The sequence below is a fragment of the Strix aluco genome, chromosome 3, assembly GCF_031877795.1.
Source record: "Strix aluco isolate bStrAlu1 chromosome 3, bStrAlu1.hap1, whole genome shotgun sequence".
Taxonomy (NCBI): domain Eukaryota; kingdom Metazoa; phylum Chordata; class Aves; order Strigiformes; family Strigidae; genus Strix; species Strix aluco.
Genome location: NC_133933.1, coordinates 15,362,927 through 15,388,266, shown reverse-complemented (window position 1 = coordinate 15,388,266; position 25,340 = coordinate 15,362,927). Strand labels below are relative to the sequence as shown.

Below are 25,340 nucleotides of genomic sequence, written 5' to 3'. Positions count from 1 at the left end.
CAAACCACCGCAGTAAGGGACTAGGGTGCAGCCCAAAACATCTCACAGCAAGAACTTTGTACAACACAGTAATGCAGCCCACTGAATAGCTATAAGCAAACCTGGACAATGGCTTTTGCATGAACCACATTCTGCCCTGGGAACTTGAAGCACTTCTCACCTGTGGGTGGTAGACACTGAGAGACTTCACCTTGTGCAGTGGTAATAAGACTCTGATGAGGAACATCTTGTGCTCTTCCTTCAGAGGTAAAGCAAACCCATTGATTATACTGAGAAGAAACAAGAGTCTCGTTAACATCTTTACCCAACAGAAATACAGTATCTCTCACCTCAAAAGAGCCAGTGGCTTTCCCTAGCTCTCATTAGTCACTTGAGAAAGCAACCACCAGAAGTGGTGTGGTCGCTGGGGCCTAACCTGCACACCACGCCCAGTGAGAGTGTTTCCTCAGCAAGCACAGCAGGGAAATGCCTCTGATGGGGCCTGGGCTCTGTTCTGTCCTGTTCTGTGCCAGACTGAGCCCACTCACACTTAAGCAGAACCTCTGGGGAAGGCCAGCACAGAGGCAGCCCAGTCCTCAAGGCTTGTACTTTACAGAACAGGAGGGTGGTGGCATAAGAGAGGGCTGCAAACAGAAGGGTTTTAATGGTTGGACTAGATGATCTTCAAGGTCTTTTCCAACCTTGATGATTCTGTGATTCTGTGGTAGTTTAAGCCATGGTGAGGACTGCCCACTGCTAAGGCTTCTCAGGGCTGTGAGGAACTCTTCTCTTTTACTGTCTGCTGAGGCAAGACTGTCTGCTGTCTGCTGTGACTGGACTCAAAAGAACAGGAGCTGAATCTGGTAGGAGAAGGCTACTGCTGCATTTATTGGCAGGCTGGAGAGTACTTTCACTGTGTGCTTCATCAGACTGAGATCCTCTGAAAGAGTGGCTCCTGCAAGAACTGCTGAAGGAAGGCACTGCCAGTTCACAACACGCTGGACTGGGAGGTCTCACTCACTATGGGCTCTCTGGGACTTCTAAAAGTGCCCTTACCTTCCCAGAATCTCCAGCAGCTCTGCAATCCCATTGTGATGCTCTGTTTCATAGATGAACCTAAAGAGAAGAAAAGAATGAGAGATCACAGCCAAACGCTGGATACAGTTTGATAAGCAAAAGGAAGGAAAAAACCTGGGGACGGGGAGTTTTCTAGCAAATAACAGAACTCCAAGACAACCAGGTAAGGTGTAAGAGATAGAAGCAAATAAATTCATGGTCCCCAGATCAGCTAAAGTTCACAGGTCCCAACATTTGCCACGTGTGCTGAAGACAGTGCTATCACACCTTCAGTGCTCCTAAGCGCAGGTGAATGTTATCCCTACCAAAGTAGCGTGACAAAACTGAGTCACTTAGCTAATCACAGTCTGGATCAGAGAGAATCACAGCCTAGAACCCCAAAGTTATCTCACTGGATTGTCCCACTCATTCACTAGGCCAGTGGCACTAAGAAACATCTCACCTGTAAAATATATTGTTGATCTGCCGCCTCACATATGCTCGCAGACCCAGAAACTTCCCGTAGATCCTGTGCAGAATAGTCTTTAGGAAGTCTCGTTCTCTGGGGTCTTCACTGTCAAAGAGATCCAGCAGCTGAGGGGAGAGAAATTCAGTCAGTGTCTGCCTGTCTGGACAAAGCCATCAGCAACACTGGGCACTGCTCCTGCTCAGCAGAAGTGGCGTTTTCAGCTGAGTGATGCCTTCAGCACCCTGAGCACAGTGGTTGCTTCCCTGAAACGTGCAGTCTCCTAGTCACAAGCTGGAACCATCAGCACTTCTTTCGTCTTTGGAAACACAGTGATGGCCTGCACACTCTACAAAGCTGCATGTCCCTGGATTTCCCCTGCAAGGCTTCCAGTGCACCTCTCCAATGAGAGGAGAGTTCCATGGACTACAGCTCACACACACTCTTTCCCTGCAGAGAATTCTAGCTGCTCATTCAGGACAAGACAAAGTTAAAAAGAAAACCCACATCATCAAGCACCTGATGACAAAGCTGGACTGTTTGCATAACACCTTCACCAAAATCTGCTGCATGTCCTCCATAAAGGTGGTGCGCAGTGGGAGGGGCAACGATTACTTACGGATAGTACAAACTTCTGGTCAATGTATTTCTTGGCTACGTTTGGTTGAAAGTCAGGCGATTCCAGGAACCGGAGGAAGAACTCATACACCAGCTATGGGGGAGAAGGAGAGATCACTTAGAAATCCCCCCTGTCCTCTCACCAGTGTTTACTTCAGATTTTAAATGTTTTCCTTCTCCTTAAGGACTTCAGGAAACGATCGAAAGTCTGAATGGGAGCACAGAAAACACAGCAACCTGTGTTTCCCCACCCAGAGGGATCAACTCAGCTGCCCTTGCTCTGATGGGCAGGGCGCTAGTGGCACATAACTGTCCAAGTCTGCATGAGAACTCATCACCTCAGGTCCCACCAAACACAACAGCAACCAACTCAGATGAAGACACTATAGACCTGGTAAACTCTTCTCCCACCTTCAGCCCACATCTCTACAGAGAACCAAAACCTCTAGAGGAGATGGCAAAGGCTCAGGCTTCATTGGAAGCCCTTGAGACACACCAAGGAAAAACAGAAAAGCAGAGAAATAAAATGGGCCCCAGGAAAACACGTTGTGTCCTCTGCCTCCTGGGGACTGACTCCAGATTGGCTTGGCCCCACTAAACCATGCAAGCTGCACGCTGTGTCCCACTTGGAAAACAAAGGGCAGCTTGCTTTACGAAGGCTGCCAGTGCTGAAACAGCAACTTCTGGTCCTGCTGTCCTCCTCAGCAACTTCTGGTCCTGCTGTCCTCCTAGAGGGACAAGTCCATTCCAGGGCTGACCCTGCCTAGCGCTTCCGAGGGGCCACTAGGCCAAACAAGACTGGTGCATCCCAAAGGTCTGACTGGAGTTGAAAGAGCTATGGGGTCACCCATCCACAGGTAGGGCCCAGCTGCCAAGGACAGCAGCACAGAGAAAACTGAGGTGATGACCAAAAAATCTCAGCACACACTTGCCACAAATCCATGCTGGCTGCTGCTGATTTAGCTCAGAAACAAATGCTTCCTAGCATTCGTAGCAGTCTGGTGCTGAGGACACGCCATTTCTATTGACACTCACATCCCTATGTCAACTGCAGCAGTAAGAAGTGATCAACCACTGCTGCAGAACTGCACTTTACTTCCTCTCCATATTTTCTGCTTCATTCTGCAGTGCCTGGCTCTTGTTCTGTCTTTGCTTGACATGTCCCTGTGCAAGTGCCTGGGGAGACCCCCATAAGCTTACCTCCTGACTTCCACTGCTGAGCTCTGCTAAAACATGCTCACTGTTGCTTTCATAACCCTCTTCACCTAGTTTGTCTTAAAGTCTGTTTCCCAGGACACACAGTCTGATGAAAAGATCCCTCTTCCTCCACTGCAGTTCCCTATCTTTTCTGGTCAAACATTTGCTCCCCATTAACACAACTGAGCTACATCCAGCATACAGGAGACACGTCAGCAGGTGCCAGCACAGGCTTTGCTTTGGCACCACGCAGTCATCTTCCTCCGTGTGCCTCCCAAGGAGCTGGGCAAGGAGAAGAGTGCTGAAGCAGACAGAGGTGCTGTCTCCAATGCTGCTGAAGCCCAGAGGATGAGGGCTCTTGAGCCTCTGGGAGGGACATTAACACTGCTGGGAATTGCTTCTTACATAGGCAATACGGCACAACTCTTTCACTCCCAGTAAAGTCTTCACTCCCCACCTACCTCAGGGCCACATGGAACTACAGCCATCTGCAGGTGAGTGTTGCACACAGCCATCAGTCTGCTTCCAGGGCACCCCTGCCTGCCTACAAGCCACCTCTGACCCATGGATGGCAGGCCTGGTCTCTCCCCATCCCCACACCAGCAAACCTTGCACGCTGTGGAAGCAGCCAGCAGCAGGGCTGGCAGGCTCCAGCACTACATGGACTTCCTGGAGATAAATTCACTAGATCTATATCCTCCCCCTCCTCCTCACCTGAAGGTGTGGCCAAGCAGCCTCTAATGTAGGTTCATCTTCCTCAGGGTCAAACTCCGCGCCTGTGGGATTGGATGATGGAGGGAGTGTCCGGAAGAGGTTCACTGAAAACTGATGTGAGTGAAAAGGTGTATGAATTACATCCCTGCACCTCATGATAGCCCTCCCTGTAGCAAATCCTTCACTGGATCACACTGTGATTTGCCATAGCTGTGCCCACAAACAGATGCCTCCCTAGAGGCTGTAGGGTTACCATCTGCATATGAAACCCACAAGTGTAGTCTGTGCCAGAGATAAGACCTTCCACCTCTCCCTACACCAGGCACTGTCACCGTCCCCACCTTATCCTCTTTCTGGGGGTGGGCAGGTAATAAGGAATGGGTAGGACTGGCGTCACAGTCCTAACAAATCCCTATCCCGTCCTCCCCTCCATGCTTCTGAAGAGTCCCTATTTCTTTGGCACACAAGCATGTACTGGCCCCATGCCCTACCATGATAACAGCTTCAGGATAGATGGCCTCAGTAACAACATCACGGTTGTGTGTGATGTATTCCACCATCTCGTTGAGACCTGCTCGCTTCACCTCCTTGAACTTCAGGTCACTGAGGGGGTCAGAGATGAAGTCAAAAAGCACACAGCACTGCCGCAGCTTCTGGATGAAAAGCTCTTCTCGTTCGTGTGGAGGAGCATCTGCCAGAGAAAGCAGAGGCGTCTGTCCTTGGAGACAGGCAGAACATCTTCCTGGTTTGCCCAAGTACCAGTGTGGTTTGCTCCCTGTCCTGCACTCCCCTTCCCCCATCACAGTCCCCCACGAGCTGGTGGGGGAAGAGGAAGAGGCAGTGTTATCCCTGCTATGGAGATGGGACAGTGGAGGCAGAGGGATTGCAAGGCCTCTGGAGCAACTATCCCATAAGGCAACTTCAAACATGGTAGTAGTTTCTGACCTGATAAGCACTGATCCCTTCCCAGTGCAAGATACACTGGAACAGGAATTCTCTTAACTAGCTCCCATCCCAGACCAGTGACACCCCAGTCGCAAAGGGAGCTGGGCAGAGCGCTGTAGGCTAACCCTCCTCCCAGAGAGCAGCCCAGAAGAGAGGGGCCAAGGTGGCAGAAGCCCTGTATTAACAGCATTCTCTTTTTGATATGTTGTCACTGGAAACTACGCGCTGTTGAGGCCAATCAGGCAAACTTACCACTTGCTTGCAGAATGGCTGCTGAGCTGCAGGGCAGTTATCCTTCCTAAAAGGACTGCCTGTTTCTGTGAGCAATGTCAGCAACGGGTCTGGCTGAGTGACTGCTAAAAATGCTTTCACCTTGTCCGCACTTAAGTCATGTTTAATTGTACCATTATGTGGACTAACTGCTAATGCTGGGTAATTACCCTAATGTGGACAAGTTTGATAGCACTACCATAATTTGCAATGGAAACACAAGGAGGAGGAGGAGGCCTGGTCCTTTGCCAGGAACAGGTAGCTGTAGGAACCAAGAGCAGTCTGCACCAAGGTCTATGCACTTCACCACCTTTCTGCACAACCTGCTGAAGAATCTGAGAAAATCCTAAGTACATATAAGCATGAGAGTTTAAATCACTTCAAATGGGAAGGTAAGTAGCGAAGTTCGCATTGAATACCTTCCTTTTCTTTTAGGCTATCCATCAATTCTCAACCTGCTGCCAAGTCAAGCACCTTTCCCAGAGCCATCCCTGCTGCACTGCCCACAGGAGGTTAGCAGGACACTGCCAGGGTTGCTCTGGGAAGAGCCCTCATGCCACCGCACTCTGCCTGGAGAACGCACTTGTCATGCAGGTCACCCTCACCCCAGAGCTTCTTTACCTTTAAGGGCTGGGAGCTTTTGCAGTTCCCGGTTTTTGCTCAGATTGAAGCGAGAAGAGCTGTGCCGGCGCTCCTTCTTCACAATCTGGGGTCCCCCTGAGTACTTAATCTTATTCAGCTGGGTTGGTGGGGGAGCACTGTTACTGGGTCGCTTATTTGCGGTTGGCTGCTGCTGCTGCGGCTGCTGTTGAGGCTGTGGCGCCTGATGAGGGAGGAGAGTAAAACAACTTGTAAGCTTTTACCTACAAGCCTCACAAACAATTAGATACTGTTAGCATCTTCTTGAACTGAAGAAACGAGGTATGTTTTTCACTGTCACACTTGCAATTTAGTGCATCTCACCCACTCCTGCAGGCCTCTAGACCCATTGGTTGCATATGCAGTATACCTGCAAAGTGAACATCAGTTTTACTCGTATCTGCAAGGTACTGCAAAGACACCAGAGACTCTCAGCACAGCGGGTGCTAGGGATATGGAAAGCAAAGCCATGCCTTGCAACAAGTTACATGAGTTTGTTGACAGAAAAAAAGCAGAAATAAGAACTTTCTGTAGTCCAAATAAAAACCTCAGTGTGCCGCTGCCTCCAATTACAGCACTCTGTACAACACAGCAAGTAAGTTTTGAAAACTAGCAAGTTGCTTCCTTACCCTTGTGCAGGGAACCACCTGTGAAAAAGCAAAGCAGCGTGTAATACAGAGCAGACATGATGGCCCTGGAAAGGCAATAGTGAAGACCACTAAAATCATTGCTGCATCCATAGACCAAGAGCTGCTAGTCTACGAACCACATAGGCCATACCCAAACCTGAGGTCCCAGGCTGTGGGCTTTCCCAATCCATCCTGGCTACTCCCTTCCACTCTGCCTTGTCCCAGTCTCACTGCTGTCTGGACTTCTGTCAATTTGCTTTTTCCACATCACCCTTTTTAGCCACACAAACTCTTTGCCTGCACTTTCCTCCAGCAGACATCCCCTCCACCTCATGCTTGTTAAACAGCACTTACAGAGGCTCTTTCTTATTTTTAGCAGATGACCAGAAACTCAAGCCAGTGTTAGCTCAGCTCAGCTCTGGTCTGACCTTGCTGAAGCTCCGCTGGTTCAAGTCCCACTTGGGGCTCAATAACTGACCCTTCACCACCATGCTGACCCAACTCATGGAAAACTGAACAGGGAAGAGAGCAGTATCTCACCAGCAAGCCTATGGCAGAGGGCTCAGCTGGAGACAGAACTCAGCCTACTCTGGCTCTGCTGCCTGAGACCAGCCAACACTCCCTTCCTCAGCTCTGTCACCTCCTTTCTGCTGGCACATGAAGCCACAGAACTGCAGGGTGAACCTGTTTAGGAGACAACAGGGACAGCGCAAAGGATAGCAAGCAGAGGTGGGCGAAACCTTTGGACGTTACCCCCTCCTTCCACCATAAACTCCCAGCTGCCACATACAGCATAGCAGTACAAACACACACCTCCCCAGAACGCCGACCAGCAGGATTTTGAGGGAAAGCACCAGCAGTGCAGAAGCTCATCAGAGCATCCAAATGAGATACGGCCAGTCTCTTCCTGTGAGGAGCAGCTGAGCTGCAGCTTACCCTGCACAGTCCTTACCCTGAACAGTCCTGATGGTTTCCAAAGAGGTGCAGCACAGCACCACAGTACAAGAGCAAGAGTTACTGCACCTGCAGCATGTGGGGAGGCAGCAAGGTAGGAATAGGTAGGAATAGGGAAAGCTGCCTACAAGGAGACACTACTCCACAGATCCTAAGTGCAAAGACACACTGTGAAAAATGGTGCCCAACACAAAACACCAGTTGTTTTGTCAAGCCATTACTTTGAATCAGAAATCAGAAATATTTTGGTTCTGGTCTGGCTCTGCTTGAAGGAAAACTTAAGTGGTTCTGTTTCAAGCTCAGCTCCAAGACAAGGTAGGGCGAGACAAGATTTGAACACTTTTCAGTTTAAATTTGATCTGATTCCTTTCATGGAGCAGCACTGTCCCATGATGAGAGGAGGGAGCAAGATGAGCTTGTGATGAAAACAGTTCTGTCTGTCAGACAAAGCAGGCCCAGACTACAATTGGAGGCAACGTATCCTGAAAAGTGGTCTCTCTTTAGTTAAGTCAGGCTGAATCCTTGCTGGCAACCTTCCAAGAGTGAGAAGTTCATTCCTCAGCCTGAATATTTGGATATCAAGGCAGCATGAGCCACTCAAATGTTGTCCAGATGCTTTTGGGAAGGCTAGTCCTCTACTCTTGCATCACTCTCCTTCCACAGGGAAGAAGGGAAAAATCTGAATGCTGAGCCACTGTAGAGAAAAGATTGTACAGAGAGAAATAAAAGATGCATTGGCAGCCTCACAGGTAACACCAAGGGAAGTGGGACACATATATCTTCCCAGCTGACGGGACATGCCTGTGCACTCCCCACCCACCCAAAAATGTCACGGGCAAATGTTCTGAGCATGGTGTGTATAATGCATTCTAACAGGCTTCTACAGCCTACAACAGCTGGCATGAAGAGAGACAAAACACAGCTTCAGGTTTAGTTGCTCGTTATGTAAGAAACAGACATATACATGCAAAAATCACACAGCCGAGTTTGCTAGAGAAAATTTGATGATGGAGGAAGTCAGATATACTGTTACACTGCAGTGCTTAGAGGGTTTCAGGATGAATTGCTTCAAGTTGAATATTTGCTTCCAGGAGGTGCTTCCTGTGGCAGGCCTGCTGTCCTTCTGCCTTCAACACCTCCTACCTTGGCCACATGAACCACAAGAGGCTTGCTTTAAGTTTCCTAACACTTTCTTCTCTGAAGTTTCCATCCCTGAAAACACTGCAGACTGCTAAAACTGAAAGCTTTTCTCTCAATGCACAGGTATCAACCTCACAGACTGTTTCGCCAACATCAATACCAGCTGGCCACTACATGGCTGCAGGCACACATCTACCTGATCAGGTTCAGCCCCTTGCTGACAGGCAGGGCTCACACCACCACAGCAAAGCTGGCTGCTTGGGAGACACTGTTTGCCAGCAGCTGTTACGCTGCACGAGCTGAAGCAACTGGAGAGCAGCACAAAGCTGTTCGCCCAAGCATGGTGTGGCAGCCCCACCTTTCCCACTGTGGTGGAGCAGCTACTCGTGCCAAAGGAACGGGCCAGCCCCAATCACAACCGCATTCGAACTCAAATCCAGCGTCCCTGGCTTCATAGCACTTCCTCCCCACTGGTTCCCACCACCTCTCCTCCTTGCTAGGAACTTGCCTGCACAAGTCAACAAGCCCCAGGCCCTGGGCTTGCCCTGTGCCATTTCTCTTCATCCCAAGCTCCCAGAGAGGGACCCCAGCCACCCTGAGCTGTGCCAGCTTCTCTTCTGCTCTCCTATCCATGCATGACCCCACCTCTGCAGGCACTCCTACTGCGGCCGGGTGCATAGCCACTTGAAAAGCCCTTCTGCCTTACTGGTCCCTTGAGCATCCCCCGCTTGCTAAGCTTCTCAGCCCAGATCTGCTCTCAGCTCCTCCTCCTCCTCCGATGACTCTTCCCTTCCCATCCCTCAAGTCAGTACCTGCTCTCTTTGTCTGCTGTTACACAGCTTCCCTATTAAAATCAAGCTCTCTGCCTCAGAAGTAACATCACCACACTGTCTCTGAATAATGAACTCCAGGTACTGCAGTAACAAGCCCCATGGAGATATCCGCAAAACACGTAATACAGCAGCTGAGTGAAAAGGAGCACCCTCTCCCAGAGCTGCAAATCTCATCAGGGAGGCTCCAAGCTGCCCTTGAGGCTGCAGAGCAACTCCTCTCTTTTACTGCTGCTGCTAATCCCTGTTCCCACTTCCAGGTCATTAACTCTCTTCCCCACCCAGCTGCCTCTCCCTGTCTTTCTGGCCAGGAGGAGTAACTCTTTCTCATCCTCTCATTCGACACAGACCTGCTCTCCGACATTATTTCATTTTTCTCCTTAAATAGCCATGCAGAAATTCTCTCCATTCATATCTTCTTCATCATGTTCCAGAGGGAATGAACTAAAAAAACCTTTTATTTCCCACTCTCTGCTCTTGTGTTTTCCTCCACTGCTTCTGTCTCTTCCTCAGCAAACTGCCCCCCCAAAGCCAGGGGCTGGCCAAGTTTTGCTGGCTCTTCACCTCAGACAGCTTCACCCTAAGACAGGCATCTAAAAGAGCACTGCACTACCCCTGTACTTATGAGGGAACTCAAACACTTGCCTTCCCTTGTGGGGGTGCATCTGCTTTTGAACATATCAGCCCTTCCAGATCAGCTCCACTAAAAGCTCCTTCGCTGCAGAGAACAAAGCACTATGTTTAAGGGTTTCTGGACTGACTCCTACCCTCTTCATCTCCCTTCACAGAGATCCTCATAGGAGGTCCTCTGCTGCAATTGCTCAGATCTGTCAAACCAGAGCTGCTCTTCAACAAGCTTTACTCATTCCACCAGCCTGACAACTTGCCTGCAAAACAAGTTACGACTTTCTGGTACCAGGATAAATTAGGGCTGAGTCCTCCCCTGCTCCTTGGAGCACGGTGTGACAGGAAAGTGCATACTGGAAAAGGGCTACCCAAATGCTGCTCTTCTGCTACAAGCCCATTAAGCATCTATTGAGATATGAAGACAAAAGAAAATTCTCTTTGGTGCACAGAATTTTCACCCTAGAAAAGGCAACCAACCAACCATAACTCCACGGAGGAATTTATGGGACACAAAACTCTCACAATGGCAGCAGAGGTATCCAGGCTAGGCTCAGCCCATCAACCCCACCAGGCAATACCAACTCCTGGTGTTTCACGAGTCAAACTACCTCCTGTTTCTGACACAAGGAAGGAGTCTCACTCCCAACACACATTACCTAATTCCTCATGGTCCCCCAATGTGAAAGTCAAAATACCTTTCTGTGCTTCCTGAAGAGCAGGAAAATCGCATTCAAACTGGCATACATTTCTTCTTATCAAGCAAAGAGCTCTCTTCCATTCTGCAGCAGAGCAGCCCGGAGACAGGAAACCACCAAGAAAGAACAAACTTCACTGCAAACTCAACAGGGAAAGGGAGAAGAGACCTGTGGCAGTGCACACTGCAGAGGTGTCTCCTTTCTGTTCTGCTCTCTGTTCCTATGATCAAAGGAGACCCAGCCTTCCATCTTAAAGAAGGGCTGGATTTTGTTTGGAGTATGAGGAAGTGGCTGGGTATGTTTTGTGGGAGGGAAGGTTAGACGCATCACTTCTAAGTTTCTTCTGCACCCAGGCACAACCAGACATTACGTGCTGTTTCAGGTCACAGAAGGAAGCTTGTATTCTGCACTATTCCTCCTTTCTTATGCACCACTTGTAATCAGGAGAGCAGTGCCACAGCCCACTGCTGAATTGGGTAGGGACATCAGAGCACTCTGATTTGATAGCTATCCATCACCCTCACACTGCAAGGCTCAGGCTTTCCTTCTTCTTCCCAGAGCTGTGAACTCAGCAGACAAAGAGTGCCAAATAAATAAAATGTAAGCCTAACCCCAGGATGCCAAGGCAGGAGCTCTCTCACTTCCTTGGAGTTGTCAGACAGCTCTCCCAGCAAGCTGTTTCCAGCTGTACACACAAAATAAAATGGGCAGAGGCCAACACCAGGATGGGCTATAAAAAGAGGATCTACAGAACTGCTACCTGCTCCAAGGCAAACAAACTCAGCTTCTGATTCCTTGCTGGCCACATGGCAGGTTAGGCATGAGCACGGCTTGGACCCTGAAACCGAGTGGCAAGCAGTAAGGATATTTTCTGAGGCTCTGCAACACAGATCTGTGCTTTGAAGGAGACTCTAAAATAACCTTATTTTGACTACAACCACCCCACCAAACTACAGATTTCTTCCTAGTCTTCATTAGACTTACACATCTCCTATCCCAGATCCTCCAAATTACAAGTGCAATGTGTTTCAGACAAGACTTGAGCACACAGGCTTCTATGGACAAAGAAGCGGCACGGCTTCTTTGCCAAACTGCAGTATTAAAAAAAATAAACCACACACATATGCATGCTTCCTTGGACACACGTACAGCGCTCTCAAAATCCACAACCACACTGAGTGCCAGATAAACTCAAGTCTACCACAAAAGTTACAGTTTACCCAAATTTTTCCTAATTCTAAGCACAGCTTATCACATTATCACATTCTGCTGAGGCCATTCTAACACATCTAGCTTGACAGCATCAAAATTGAGAGTGAAAGAGACTCTGCACAGCTGGGAATACAGACTGTGCCTTCTTGTGAGTAATGTTGTGTTCAAGCAACAAGGCTGTTTTATCAAAGGAGAACCATTTAATCTCTAGCAGTTTACCTCTACTCTTTCAGATGTCCTATCCATTACTTCCTAATCTCACTTCCCCAGAAAATGCCTCAGAAGCACACATTTCCTTCTCACTACTCTCCCACTCTGACACAAGGTGACAACAGAGTTTATTGCGCTTTGCTCTGACAGGGGCAAGGAAGCTTCTCCCATCTGTCAGGCTTCCTCCTTCTGGATAACGGTGGCTCTTCCCTCTCTGCAGCCAACTTTACCGCGCTCTGCCCACCTCTGCGAGCAGCGCTCGCCATCAGCTTCATGTCAAATCTCTTTTTTGCAGGGCTGTAGGATATGAGACTCATCCTGTCCCTTCCATAGTCATCATTCCCTTTGGTCCAACTTTCAAGGGTAACTAACTTCACCTTCACTTTAGTCTTTGCTACCATCTTCTCCAATTCCTTAAGATCCCAGTGACATATGTTATCTGGCAGAGCAGCCTGAAGTAGCTAGAATGGAAGATGTTATTCCTCCTCAAAGATGAGTCGCACATGCACACTGCTGTACCCAAGGTGAAAGCCTTACCTCTTCCGAATTCTCTGCCCCACCATCCTTCCCACTACTGCTGCTGCCAGGCTTTGTGGTGCTTTTGGTAGACTTCGGAGACTCCTGAAACAATGAAAACACGTTCAGAGAAAATTTTGCCTTGTGCAGAATTCTAGCATCTCTTTGCAGAGTTCAGCCGTGCACCACCACAGACCCACCCCACCTCCACGCCTGCAGCAAGCCCTGCTGCAGGTGGCAACTCCAGCCCTCTTCCCGGAGAAGGGCGCCCCGAACCGCCCCCCTGGCCGCGGACACCCGCGCCGGGGCCGCGGGCCCAAGCCAGGGCCGTGCTGGCACATCCCGCCCCGGTCAGCAGAGGCTGACCCCGGCCGTACACCTGAGGGTGACAGGCCCCGGCGTCCACCCAGCCCGGGCCGGCCCTTCCCCGGGGCACGGCCCCGCCGCTGCCCACCGGAGCTACACGGCGCCGGGCACCCACAGCCCCGGCGGGCACACGGCACGGCCCGGCCCGCCCGCACCGGGCGGCGGCAGAGGCGGATCCGGGCCCCCACCCCGCCTGGCGGGCACAGAGCGGGCAGCGGGGCGCGGGCAGCGGGGCACCGGCAGCCACCGCCGGCCGCCCCGCGGCGGGGCCGGGACACGGGTGGGGCCGTACCTCCCCCACGGGGGGCATGGCCGGGGAGGGGCGGCCGTGCACCCGCAGCCCCCGCGACCTCCTGCCGCCTCCCGAGCGTGCGGGGCGGGCCGCAGCCCCCCCCCCACTCCCCCGCCGGGCTCGCGCGGGCAGACCGGTACCGGCGCCGGCGGCACCGGCGGGCGCCCCTCCCCCTGCCCCCCGCCCGGCGCGCGCCCCCGCCGCCCTCCTGCACCACCCGCCCCGCCCGCCCCTGGCGCGCGCCCCCGCCCCCTGCCGGCCGCAGCCCCGCGCGCGCGCGCGCCCCCGCCCGAGGGCCGCGCCGAGGGAAGGCCGTGGCGGGGAGGGCGGCGGGAGCGGGTGGCCGGTCGGTCACCGGGCCGCGCGGGAGCACCCCGGCCCGCTGCCGCCCGCCGCACCTTCTCCTTCTTCAGCTTGTAGGGCATGGTGAGCGCCGGGCCCCAGCCGCTCCGCGCCCTCCGCCGCCGCCGCCGCCTGCGCCCGGGCCCGGCCGCAGCGCCCCGCTCCCATTGGGCCAGCCGTGCCAGCCTGCCTAGCAACAGCCTCCGCTGCCGCCGCGCGGCGCTGACGCAGGGGCAGCGGATTTTTCTCATTGGTGAAACCGCGCGCCGGCGCTGGGCACGCCCCCTAGGGTGGGGCGGGGCTGCGGCCGAGCGGGTCTTCCGGGGCAGCGCCGCCAGTCTTCGCCGTCCACGGCGGGGTCTGCCTCTGGGGCTGGTCCCGGTCCCGGCTCGGCGCGGGTGGGTTGGGGGCGCCGGGGCCCGGAGGTGCCCCCCCCCCCCCCGGGGAGCGGCCGTGGGGGCGTGCGAGCAGGGGCAGATTTCCACATGAGCCCCGGCGGGGAGGCGCCGAGCAACTGCCCGGGGCTCCCGGGTCCCTGCTGCGTGCACATGCCTCCCGCAGGGCGGGAGGACGGGTGGCGGGGGCCCTTCTCTTGCTCCTGCCGCGTCCTGCGCAGCTCCCTCCTGCATCGCTTGGGGAGGAAGAGCCCCTGCTGCCTGAGCTGGCCCCAGGGGCTGTGCTCTTCCTTTGCGGGGCAGGTGCTTGTTGGGGCTCTGAGGCACGGCGTTGGGAGGCTGTTGATGGAAATAACCTCCAACAGCCTGCAGACATTGCCTTCAAGCTGATGTTCAACGTGGGGAAAAGTAACCAACGGGCAGGAAGCTGCTCTCAAGTTCATGGACCTGAGCAGGACCTGCTGGCAAAGGGCCACCCCATTAAGGCTTGCAATGCCTAGAGGATCTAAGGTCAGTGCAAAAGCTTATTACCAGCATGCCTAAGATGGTGGCTGCTGGCTGTTGCAAGAGCTCCCATCTACTTTAGCCAAGCTGGTGGTAAGGATCACTCTGACTTCAAGCAGGTGAAGCTTTTGCCTACAGCCTGCGTTTTGGTGTGCACTGTGGGCCTGATACTGGGAAACCCATACTGGGCCCTCAGTCCTACACAGCCACTCTGCACAGGGTGCACTCTCAGGCATGTCAGTGGGGAGCAAAGAGGGGCACTAGGATGTGTCAGAGGTGCTTCAGCAGGAGCACAATCTTTTCAAAGTCATCAGGTGAGCAAACCTGGCATGGCACAGGGGGGAAAAAATTCCCTGAGACTGTTATAAAAGATCTGTCCAACAGCTTATTGTCAGCGTGCTTATCATCATCATTGGCTTGACAGCCACTGGCACTCAAGAGGTTCCCCAGGAGCAGAGCCAGAGCAGCCCTGGTTGCTGTTGTCCCTTTCCTGTGTCATGCATGAGTGACTGTGGCCAGAGCACTGGCACAACCATCTGGGTGCTTCTGAGCAGGGCAGTATGCCAGTGTGAGGAGGTAAAAACCTTTTGCTTGAAGAGTTTGTGGCTATCACCATTCCCTCTCATAAGCTGTCATACTGAATTCTGGACTGGCTTTCTTTGCAGCTCCTCTGGTGACTGGTCCTAGAGGAGCTCAGCTTCACCAAGCTGCTATTTGGCCCCTGAACTCCTCCCAGTGCCAAGCAGCTGGTGTTCGGGCCTCATTTTCCTGAACCTGCCAGCAGAAGAGTTGCACCCCTCTGCCTCAGCTGCTCAGCCCCTGTCTTTTCCAGCAGGAGCCCTGCACACCCAGTGCAAGCACATGAACAACGAGATCTACCCTGTGCCAGTCTCGATTTCCAGCCTAGTCTTGGTCGTGAAGTATGTGCTTGCCCAGAGCAGGGAGTCCTGCAAAGAGCAAAACTGTAGTTTTTTCAAGCTTGCCAAAGAGCTCTGGATGAGGTTTCACCAGAAAGCCCTTTACTGCCACCTGCCTGGCCTCTCAGCCCAGGACACCTCAGGGTCCAGCCCCTGCAGCAAATCCCAACGAGTGAGCTCTGCGTCACCCTGGCTGGGGCTGCTGGCAGCACTCCCCCCACACCCAGAGTTGGGGACTCCCTCCCAGCTGCCGTCTCCATGGCAGCAGATGCATGATAAGGAAGGGGGACTGTGATGGCTCCAGGGTGTGGGGTCTTCAGCCTAGGGCAGGCAGTGAGAGGGCTTGTGCCTTGTGCCCACTTAAGCAACAGCTCTCCAGCTGTTGTCCCCTCTTGCTCCCTGGGCAGCACAAGTTGTGGACCTCGGCTCTCCAGCTGCTGCTCCAAGGGCTCTTCTAGGCCAGCTCAGGTATTTGACCTTCCAGCTGGGAGGTTGGGTCTAGGCTGTGACTATTGGTGGTTCTGAGGGGCTTGGAGGAGCTTTTTCAGAAACAACTGGCCAGCTACTACTGCAAAGCTGCAGGAGAGGAGGAATCTTGACTGCTCCTGCCCACTGTGCCTCACAGCCATCCCGGCTGCTTGCCCTGTCACCCCACCTCAGTGGGTCATTGGTGGGCAGGTGGCTGCTGCCGGCACTTGCCAGGCCTTGGCATGAGCTGCACCAGGGGCCAAACCCTGAGCAGGAGTGCAGGAGGGGTGCTGGGGGCCATGAGGGGGCACAGAGGTCTGGGGGTGCCTGGTTTCAGCTGGGGTCCCCCCAGCCTTGCTTGAACCCCCCCCAAACTGTGCTGCCCTCAGGCATGGCGGAGGTGCCCCCCAAACCCAGGACCATCCTGATGCTGGGGAAGATGGGCTTCCAGCTGGGGCCACTGCTGGCTCACAGTGCCTACTGAGAGATGTATGAGGCTGAAGCCCCCCCACTGCGGCACAAGGTGGCCATCGAGGTCATCTCCAAAAGGAAGGCGCTGGAGGAAGACCTCAGGAAGCTCCTGCTCTATCAGATGCAGGCAAGGTGAGCAGGAGGCATTGGCAGGGAGCAGGGGTGGGACTCCTGAGCATCATGAAATGCTGCAGGGCAAGAGAGGGCATTGGAGGGTCCCTGGGGCATCAGGGGCTACAGGGGGCAGGGGGAGCACCCTTTGGGGAGCTTCATGGATAACGGTGTTACTGGGAGGCTCAATGGGGCAGGGACGTTGGAGGGGTCAAAGAGGCAGGGAGTGGTTGGAGGAGTCCATGGGGTAGGGGGGGCATTGGGAGCACCGGGGAGCAATGGGCAGGGATTCAGAGGGGCAGGGAGCTATTGGCAGTGGGAGTTTCAGGAGGATGGCAGGCGTGGAGGGCACCTTGTGGGGAGCTGCCAGGTGTTAGGGGAGCATTGGTGGGAAAAGAGGCGGGGGTGCAAGGCAAAGAGGGGCCAGAGGGGGGCAGGCCTGTCCCACGTCGAGCCCCTGCTGCCCACAAGTCCGGAAGGGCTTGTGCTACAAGCACCTCATCACGCTGTACCAAGGCATGGAGATGAGGACGGGCTTCCACCTCCTCATGGAGCTGTCCCCCCTCGGCAAGCTGTCCGAGGCAGCGAGGGCTCTGCAGGGTCCCCCCAGCCACGCTTCCAGGAGGATCATTCCTCCCAGCCCAGGCACTGAAGGGCCTCCTGGAAGCCTCTTTGCCTCCACACCTCCGCCTGCCCACCGCACCCTTACCTACAATCCCTCCACAGCTGCCCCACAGCTCCCAGTCCAAGCCCTTCTCTTCCCAGAGGAGACCCCAGACCCTCATCTATGCACAGATCCTTCCTTGGCCCCTGATCCCCCCCCCCCCAGCTGCCATCTGCCCCTGCCTGCCCCCAGCACATGCTGTCTCTCCCCCACGGGGACTTGAAGCAGGAAAACAGGGACTTGAAGCTGGAAAACCTCCTCGACAGTGAGGACATGAAGGTCTCCACCTTCTTCAGGAGGGTGGCCCTGCAGGATGCCAGTGGGTAGTCCCTCAGAGCCTCCCCACATGTGGGGCTGCCCGCCAAGGCGGCACTGAGCCAGACTTTCTGCGGGTCCTATGTTTACTCCTTGTTCTGAGATCCTGCAGGTGCAGCCCTACTGCCTTCCTTCCTGGCAGACCCCTGGAGTGCTGGGGTCATCCTCTATGCCCTGCTCCCAGGCTTCATGCCCTCCAGTGCCACCAACCTGCAGCGCCTCCTGTGCCAGACCCAGCAGCCCCCCGTCTTCCCCCGAAGGCAGCCCCTGCCCCAGGACTGCAAGGTCCTGCCAAGTACTCAGCACCCACATGCAGTTTTGGGGCTCCCTCAACTTCAGGGGGTTGCTAATAAAAGCCTTGAACCCTCATTTGGCTCCCTCTTTCCCGGCAGAGCTCCCATCATGGAGAGCCCGTGCAAGGGACCTCCCTCAATCCATGGTGGCATCACCCTCCAGGGCACAAAGCAGCTGCCCCGTATGGGGACATCTCTCCATTCAATGCCTCTCTGTCACCATGGGAGCTGCCAGGCCCCAGGAATCTGGAGGTTCCCACCATGAGCAGAGCTAGCCCCAGCTTCCCAGGATTGTTTCTTCAGTCTCTTCGTCATCTTTGTGGCCCTTCACAGCACTTCCTCCAGTCTGTCCGTTTCTCTCTTGTACTGGGCAGCCCAGAACTGGACATGACACTCTGGGGGTGGCTTCATCAGGGCTAAGGAGAGGGGATGGATCACCTTCCTTCACCCACTGGCAACACTTCCCCTAATGCAGCCCAGGAGGGTCTTGGCCTTTGTTGCCCCAAGGGTGCACTGCTGCCTCATGTCCAACTTGGTGTCCACTAGGAGACCTCCAGGGCCTTTTCTGCCAAGCTGCTTTCCAGCTGGTCTGTGACTGTATGAGGCATGTACTGTATCAGGTTGCTTCAGCATTATCTCCCCTTCATAAAGCTATGCCAATCTACTACTCCTGATGGCTGTCTTATCCTTCATGTGTCTGGGAATGGTTTCTAGGATTGCTTGCTCCATCACCTTCCCAGGGATCAAGGTGAGGCTGGCTGGCCTATAGTTCCCTGCATCCTCCTGCTTACCCTCCCTGAAGACAGTAGTGACACTTGCTTTCTGCCAGTCCCCAGGAACCTCTCCCCCATCACCATGGCTGTAATTACACAGGTGATGGAGAGTGGTCTTGGAAGGACTTCAGCCAGCTCCCTCAGCATTCCAGTGCATCCCATCTGCTCCCAGAGACTTGTGTCTGTCCTGTTTGTTTAAATGTTCCCAAGGGGAACTCTTCCTCACCCCAGGCACTCCCTCTGGCCTCAGGGGGCTGCGATTCCTGAAGGCAGCAAAGACCAGAAAGATCTGAGGTCATGGCTGGCCGGTTGTCATACCTCCAGCATGCACTGGTGCCTGGGGTTTAACCTCCCCACATGCAGGACTTTGCACGTCCCTTTGTTGAACTTCATGAGACTCATTTCTCCAGCCTGGCCAGTCACCTCTGAACAGCAGGACAACCATCTGATATATCAGCCACTCCTCCCAGTTTTTGATCATCTGCAAACTCGTGGAGGGTGTGCTCTGACCCATCATCTGTGTCATTAATGAAGAGAAGAAAGAGCAGTGGCCCCTAGAGCAGGTTGTCCAGAGAAGCGATGCCCCATCACTGGAAATGCTCAAAGTCAGGCTTAGAGCAACTGGATCAAGTGAAAGATGTCCCTGCCCATGGCAGAGAGGTCGGACTAGATGATCTTTAAGGTCCTCGCCAACCCAAACAACTCTGTGATTCTATGATTCTGAATGGATTCTTGAATTCCTGGAGATGAAGTCACCAGATCTGCAGCATCTGGAGGAGGTTCATGGAAAGCTGAGGTAAAAAAACAGGGATATGAATGACATCCCTGCACCTCATGACCGTCTGTCACTGACCACTGTCACTGGCATGCAAGATGGTCAGCATGGAGAAAACTGTAGAGAGATGCCTTTTGGTCACCTTCAGACACAGCAGTGAAGAATCACCCAGGCAGGCAGGTGAGTAGAAATGCTTCCCAGATGCTTTACTTCTTAACTGAAAAGTCTGTAATCTAAAAAGCACTACTCATTTCAACATGAGGCTTTCAGAAACTAGCTTAACTACAGCCAAGGATGGATCAGGAGAGTGGTGGAAGCACTCTAGCTTTGCTGGAGAGGCTTGGCTCAGCTCCTGCATAGCAGACTGGAGCACGAGTACACACTGAAACTCTGTCCAACTCCTCTGGCTTCAGTCAGCTCTGTGTCTACTGTCAACTAGGAAAACTAGCAGGTAGCAAGCAGGGGGTTGTGCTGACTTGGGAACATCAGCAAACGACACTTCTCTGAGTCATTATTAGCATTGCGTGATGGACCTTTCCAAAGTTGGCTCTACCCTTAGTAATGTGGATTTTCCTGCCTTCAGGAAGTCAGCATGGAAGGATGGCTCCGTAGTTCCCTCCATTTGAACTCCATAATTTCCTGTACATGGCTGAACTTGGAGACAGCTAGGTAAGCAGAACGAAGAAGCCCATGGTGCTGTGCTGCCAAGGCAGCAGCTGGAGGAGTGCTCAACTCACCAGAGAGCCCTGCACTGCCCATCAAGCACAAACACATGCCACCAACTTGAGCTATAGAATTTGTGCAGTGGCTAGGGAAAGCTTGTAGCATCAGGTTTCCCTCTTTTATTCTGTCAGAGAGGAGCAATTTGAGGAACAGAAAGCTGTGGGTAGCTGTCTTCCTAGCAGACCTCTCTGCATTTCCAGAGATACTGTTGCCTTGCCCATCAGGGTGCAGTCTCCTTCTGTTCTGCCCTGAGTCACCTCTCCTTTTCTTTTGCGCCCCTTTCAAGAACCTCCTCAAAGGAGGTGGCTCTGCTCTTTTCTGATTTCTCTGCTGCTTTGAATATCCTTGTGCTCTCCAGAGACTCCTCTCAGTGGTTTTCTAACCAGCACTTTCTCCTAGCCTTTTGGGGTTCTTTCAGTGTCTCCTACTCTGGATTGTGTCCTTTGGTGAGACTTGGTTGAGCTCATCCACAGTCAAACATGGCTCTCATCCCTCCTCTTGATAATGTTACTTAGGATCTGTGATCACTTGCTGTCCTTTGCTTCCCACCTGTCTCCCTCATCTCCACGCCAGGCAGGTGAGTTCAGGTGTGGCTGCATCTGGAGAATACAGGGTGGGGAGGAGATTGCCATCAGTACAGTCCAGCAGGCTGTGTCCTTGCCCCATGGTCTGTCTCCAGACCTCTTCCAGATCATTCCAGACAGGCAGAAACCCTACAGAATGTGTCCTTGCCCACAGGGATAGTTTCTACTATTGCTCTACCATAACCTCTGCTCCTGCCTTGAGCTAAGAAATCTCAAATTCTTTCCCAGCCTTTATTCTGACTGGATTTTCCTGTTCTTCCTGTACACGCTCTGCAGAACCACACAGAGTTACTGGCTGCTAAGAAATCCTGTGACAGCACAATCCCAAAGCTGTTTTGCATTGTTCAGATGAAGTATTTGGTGATCGAAGATGGTAGAATTTCACCCTGGTTTGCCTATAACAGCAGCAGAAGTATGGTTTATAGTGGACCCTTGCCTCAACAAACTCCCATCAAGTCCACCAGAATTCAACCATGGCATTTGGAGTTAATTTGGAATTCAGAATGGATGTTGTGCAGTGATTTCTGTGAGTGAGCAAATTTCTGAGGCAGCGCTCATCTCTTTCAATTGGTAGGAAGGGCAAGTACTGATCCCAAATGGGAGAACCTCTTCCTAGTCTATAAATTATGTACTAGCAGCACAGAGGACATTACACTAAAAAAAAAAAAAAATCTGGTGATTTCTGAATCTTAAAAATCTGATATGATGGGAGAGACCAAACAGAGACCTGTTTATACTTGTATGTAGTTAAAGAAGAGAAGCCTTTAGAAATGCTGAGAATAGCTTAAAGTTGCCACAAGAAAAGACTTGCTTGTCTTCTTTCTAGCATAGAGAAAAAAAATAGTATTAAGACCCATCCCACAAAGACGGGCTTTCAAGTAATTTTAATTAGTTGTCCTTCTCAGTAATAAACTTCAGCCGGAGGCATCTCAGAGGATTTATGACACCCGAGTCCATTCCCCTTGTATCAAAGTCTGTTGTGCAGCTTGCAGTTGCCTCTTTGCAGGACTGCACTGACACTCCTAAGGAGCCCCATACAGCCTTTGAGAACCTACTTTTGGAGTGACCACTACTTATGACATGTTGTCACAAGGCAAAGCTCCTAACACATGGCTAACAATCCCCAATTGCAGCATTCAGTCTTCCTAATAAGATGTAGGAAATGAAACAAAATCAGAGGGACGAGAACACTCTCCGCTGTTCAAAGCATGCAAGAGAAAAACCAGTCTTTCCAAAAGCCTGTCTGAAAATTTTAGCAATTATGATCTGGTTGAGTGAAAATCTCTAAAAGGTCTCAAATGTTAGGAGAAGCTTCCAGAAACATGACAAAGCACATATCAGCGCATTACACAATACTTTCTGCTAGCTATCCATAACTGATGAGATAGTTGAGGCTTGTATTTTAACAATTGTTTCCTCCTTTTTGGTCCACTGCCTTGTCTTTGTTCTTGGGATTAATTTATTCATGTATTTCTCTTGAATCTCCATAATTCCATCAGGTCAGGGTCAGCCAGCAGCAAGTCAGAAGAAATGGATGCAAAACAGCTGAGATCACTTGTCCAAAGAGCCATTTTTCAGGAATTGCTTCACTTTCTCACTTTACAGGAACACAGAAGATAGATCAACCTCAGCCTCAATAGATCAACCCAGCAGTGGCAGTGGGAGCCAGAACACATGAGCATGGCTGCTTTCTGCAGTGCATTTCTGTCCTGCTCCACAATGGTACAGACAGTGCAGTCACCAGCTACTGCTGATACTGGAGGGGATGTTTTATTTGTTCTTTATTTGCCACCACTTCTTTCCAGTGCAGAATCCCCACACTGCTAGGGAAGCTCTGTGGCAAGTTAACCTTGCCTATGTGCGTCTGTAGAAATCAGCAGATGAGGATGTGCTTTCCAAAGTGGTGTCATAACCTCCCCATAAGCCTATAGAGCAAATGGGAGGTGAGGAATTACATCTGAAACTTTGATATGGCTGCCTTCTGCTTCAGAAAAGGTTTTGGAAGACAAAATAGTGGACAGTGGTGCTCTCTGACTGTTCAGAGACCAAGGTTATCATTACCCGTGTCATCTACTCTACTCACTCACTCTCATGACATCCCACATGGAGTACTGAATTCAGCTCTGGGGTCCCCGACATAAGAAGGACATGGAGCTGTTGAAATGAGTCCAGAGGAGGCCACGAAGATGATCAGGGGGCTGGAGCACCTCTCTTATGAGGACAGGCTGGGGAGTTGGGGTTGTTCAGCCTGGAGAAGAGAAGGCTCCAGGGAGACCTTAAGTGGTTTAAATACTTAAAGGGGGCTACAGGAAAGATGGGGAGGGACTCTTTATCAGTGGGTGTAGGGATAGGAGGAGGGGTAACGGTTTTAAACTGACAGAGGGCAGATTTAGATTAGATATGAGATAGAAATTCTTCACTGTGAGGGTGGTGAGACACTGGCACAAGCTGCCCAGAGAAGCTGTGGCTGCCCCCTCCCTGGCAGTGTTCAAGGCCAGGTTAGACGGGGCTTTGAGCAGCCTGGTCTAGTGGAAGGTGTCCCTGCCCATGGCAGGGGGTTGGAACTAGGTGATCTTGAAGGTCCCTTACAACCCAAACCATTCTATGATTTTATGATTCTATGATCACAGTGCTTCATTCCTGTCCTCACTGCTGAGTCTAACAGTAAGGGCTACTGCTCGTTTTCCTCTCTCTGAACCCTGTGTCAGCTATGCCATTTCCCCATGCTCAGGCGTGTGCTGTAGCTTAGCCTCTACCCCTGGGCAGGGTCTCACAGCCCCTCCAGGCCCATGCAGAGCAGGTGGTGGTCCTCCATTCGCAAATGCCCTGTTTCCCTGCGTCCCGCTGGCTCTTCATGCGGAAGCAATTTAGTAATGCCAGGCTCATCCCCCTGCTGCCCTTTGCGAGCGGCAGCTCGGCAAGCTGGGTGTCCATTCCAGGTGCTGGGCTGCCAACCTTTCCAGCGACCCGCAGGCTTCCATGACACCCGAGGGCTTATCTCCCAGGTCCCTGCGCTAGCACACGCACCAGCGCGGCAGCTCACACTTCACCACAGGGCGGACCCGTTGCGCCCCGCAGCCCCAGGAGAGCCGATGCCCCGCTGCGCCCCTTGGCTCCCAGAGCCGGCAGGGTCATCTGCTCGCACCACCGCTGCACCGACGTCCAGCTGAAAGCGAGACCCCGCGCCTGAAGCCGAGTTTGCCGCACACGGACACCCGCCCCCCGCCCGCGCGTCGAGGCTCCGCCTCAGGCCCTCAACAAAATGGCGGCCGGCGATTTTGCCCGTAGTAATGATGGCGCCGCGGCCCCTCCGAAAGTGCTGGCAGGTGGCGCCTTCGTCGCGAGCCCCCTCCGGAGGCGGGGATTGGCGGAGGCGCCGGCGGGGCGGGGCGGGCGCGGCGCAGGGAGAGCGGCGGCTGTGCGCGGCGCCGCTCCTGCCGTCTCCGCCGCCCCGGGCCGCCGCCGCCACCGCCACGGCATGAGGAAGCGCAACGAGTCGGTCACGGTGGAGCATGAGCGCGCCGCCGCCGCGCCCGCGCCCCTCGACAAGGGCTGCAGCCTGAGGCACAGCCTGCGCCTGTCCGCCGCCACCGCTGCCGCCGCCGACACGGGCATGAAGCGACCGCTGGGCAGGTGAGCGCCGCCGTGGTGGCGTCCCTGCACTGGGCTTTGTTATCCCCCCAGCCCCGCCGAGCCGCGCCGGAGGGACCCCCGGCCTCGGCCCCTCCGCCACCCGCGGCCGCAGCACGGGGACTAGGACCTCGGGCACCTCCTCAGCCTGGTGGGGGGGCAGGGGAGGCGGCGGCAGCGGGGCTGTGGTTTGCAAGGAGAGGGAAAGGGTCATTCGCCCCCCAGCACCGCAGCAGCCGGCGGCCAAAGAGCCCCCGCGGGCTAGCAGGTACGTGGGAATTCAGGATGTTTCCCACCTCGGTTAGGCTTCCCCGGCTTTTGTGTGCCGGTGAGCAGGTGCTGTCCCCTCGGATGCTTTCGAGTTCTCGGTACAAATACGGTACAAATACAAATAATTACAGAGTGGGGGAGTAGCGGGTCCTGCGGACCCAGATCTAGCCAGCAAAGGCTGGAAGGATTTGGTTTTCATACCTGAGCGTTGCTTCGTCCAGCCCCCTTCGATATAGGCAGGCGTTTGCCTGAAAAAAATGGCTAGCACAAAATCCTCTGCATCAGAGAGTGTATGTGGAGGAGCAGGGGACTGCAGGTAGGATGTCTCTTTTTTTTTTTTTTTTTTTTTTTTTTTGGAAGAAGTCAGTGCTTGTCAAAGTGATCTCTTTCCTATAAATGAATCAGATTTAGGTGTCGGTAGGAGAAGCTCATATGCGTGGCTCCATTGAAAAAAGTTTAACTGTGGCTTTTTGCTAGCTGTGTTGCCGTTTTACACATTTTGTACATATTTATGCTGGGAAAATATCCGTGTTCCTCTACAAAAAAAATGAAAACTGTAACAATAGAAAGGTGGTTATATAAGATGGAACTTTCTTTATGCAAGATTTTAGGGGCGTGTAATACACAAAGAGGATCGACTAACAGTTGCAGAGGGCTGGGTAGGAAAAGATGCAACCTTTTAGTTTCATCTACACCAGTATAGTGCTTTTCTTTGACTGCGTTTTGTAACTGTGAAGAATATTTAATAAT

At 53.0% G+C, this 25,340-nt stretch overlaps 2 protein-coding genes across 3 annotated transcripts in view; one reads left to right on the top strand and one right to left on the bottom strand.

Annotated features, from left to right (window-relative positions):
• PPP2R5D (protein phosphatase 2 regulatory subunit B'delta) overlaps positions 1 to 13,872 on the bottom strand; it is a 30,974-nt gene extending 17,102 nt beyond the window's left edge. Inside the window, exons 1-9 of one of the 2 annotated variants that reach the window (XM_074817461.1) lie at positions 13,754 to 13,872; positions 12,719 to 12,802; positions 5,867 to 6,068; positions 4,522 to 4,721; positions 4,031 to 4,141; positions 2,121 to 2,213; positions 1,499 to 1,629; positions 1,036 to 1,095; positions 161 to 269 (exon numbers count right to left, since the gene is read on the bottom strand). In XM_074817461.1, the coding sequence (XP_074673562.1) occupies positions 161 to 269; positions 1,036 to 1,095; positions 1,499 to 1,629; positions 2,121 to 2,213; positions 4,031 to 4,141; positions 4,522 to 4,721; positions 5,867 to 6,068; positions 12,719 to 12,802; positions 13,754 to 13,780 (1,017 nt within the window). In that variant the 5' untranslated portion in view covers positions 13,781 to 13,872. Of the gene's footprint in view, positions 1 to 160; positions 270 to 1,035; positions 1,096 to 1,498; positions 1,630 to 2,120; positions 2,214 to 4,030; positions 4,142 to 4,521; positions 4,722 to 5,866; positions 6,069 to 12,718; positions 12,803 to 13,355; positions 13,472 to 13,753 lie in introns of those variants that run through there. The other variant, XM_074817462.1, reaches the window with a different exon arrangement.
• A 10,196-nt stretch (positions 13,873 to 24,068) lies between these two features.
• Positions 24,069 to 25,340, top strand: part of ABHD12 (abhydrolase domain containing 12, lysophospholipase) — a 46,476-nt gene continuing 45,204 nt past the window's right edge. The window contains exon 1 of the mRNA XM_074817460.1: positions 24,069 to 24,323. Coding sequence (XP_074673561.1) covers positions 24,169 to 24,323 — 155 coding nt within the window. The 5' untranslated portion in view covers positions 24,069 to 24,168. The remainder of the gene's footprint in view (positions 24,324 to 25,340) is intronic.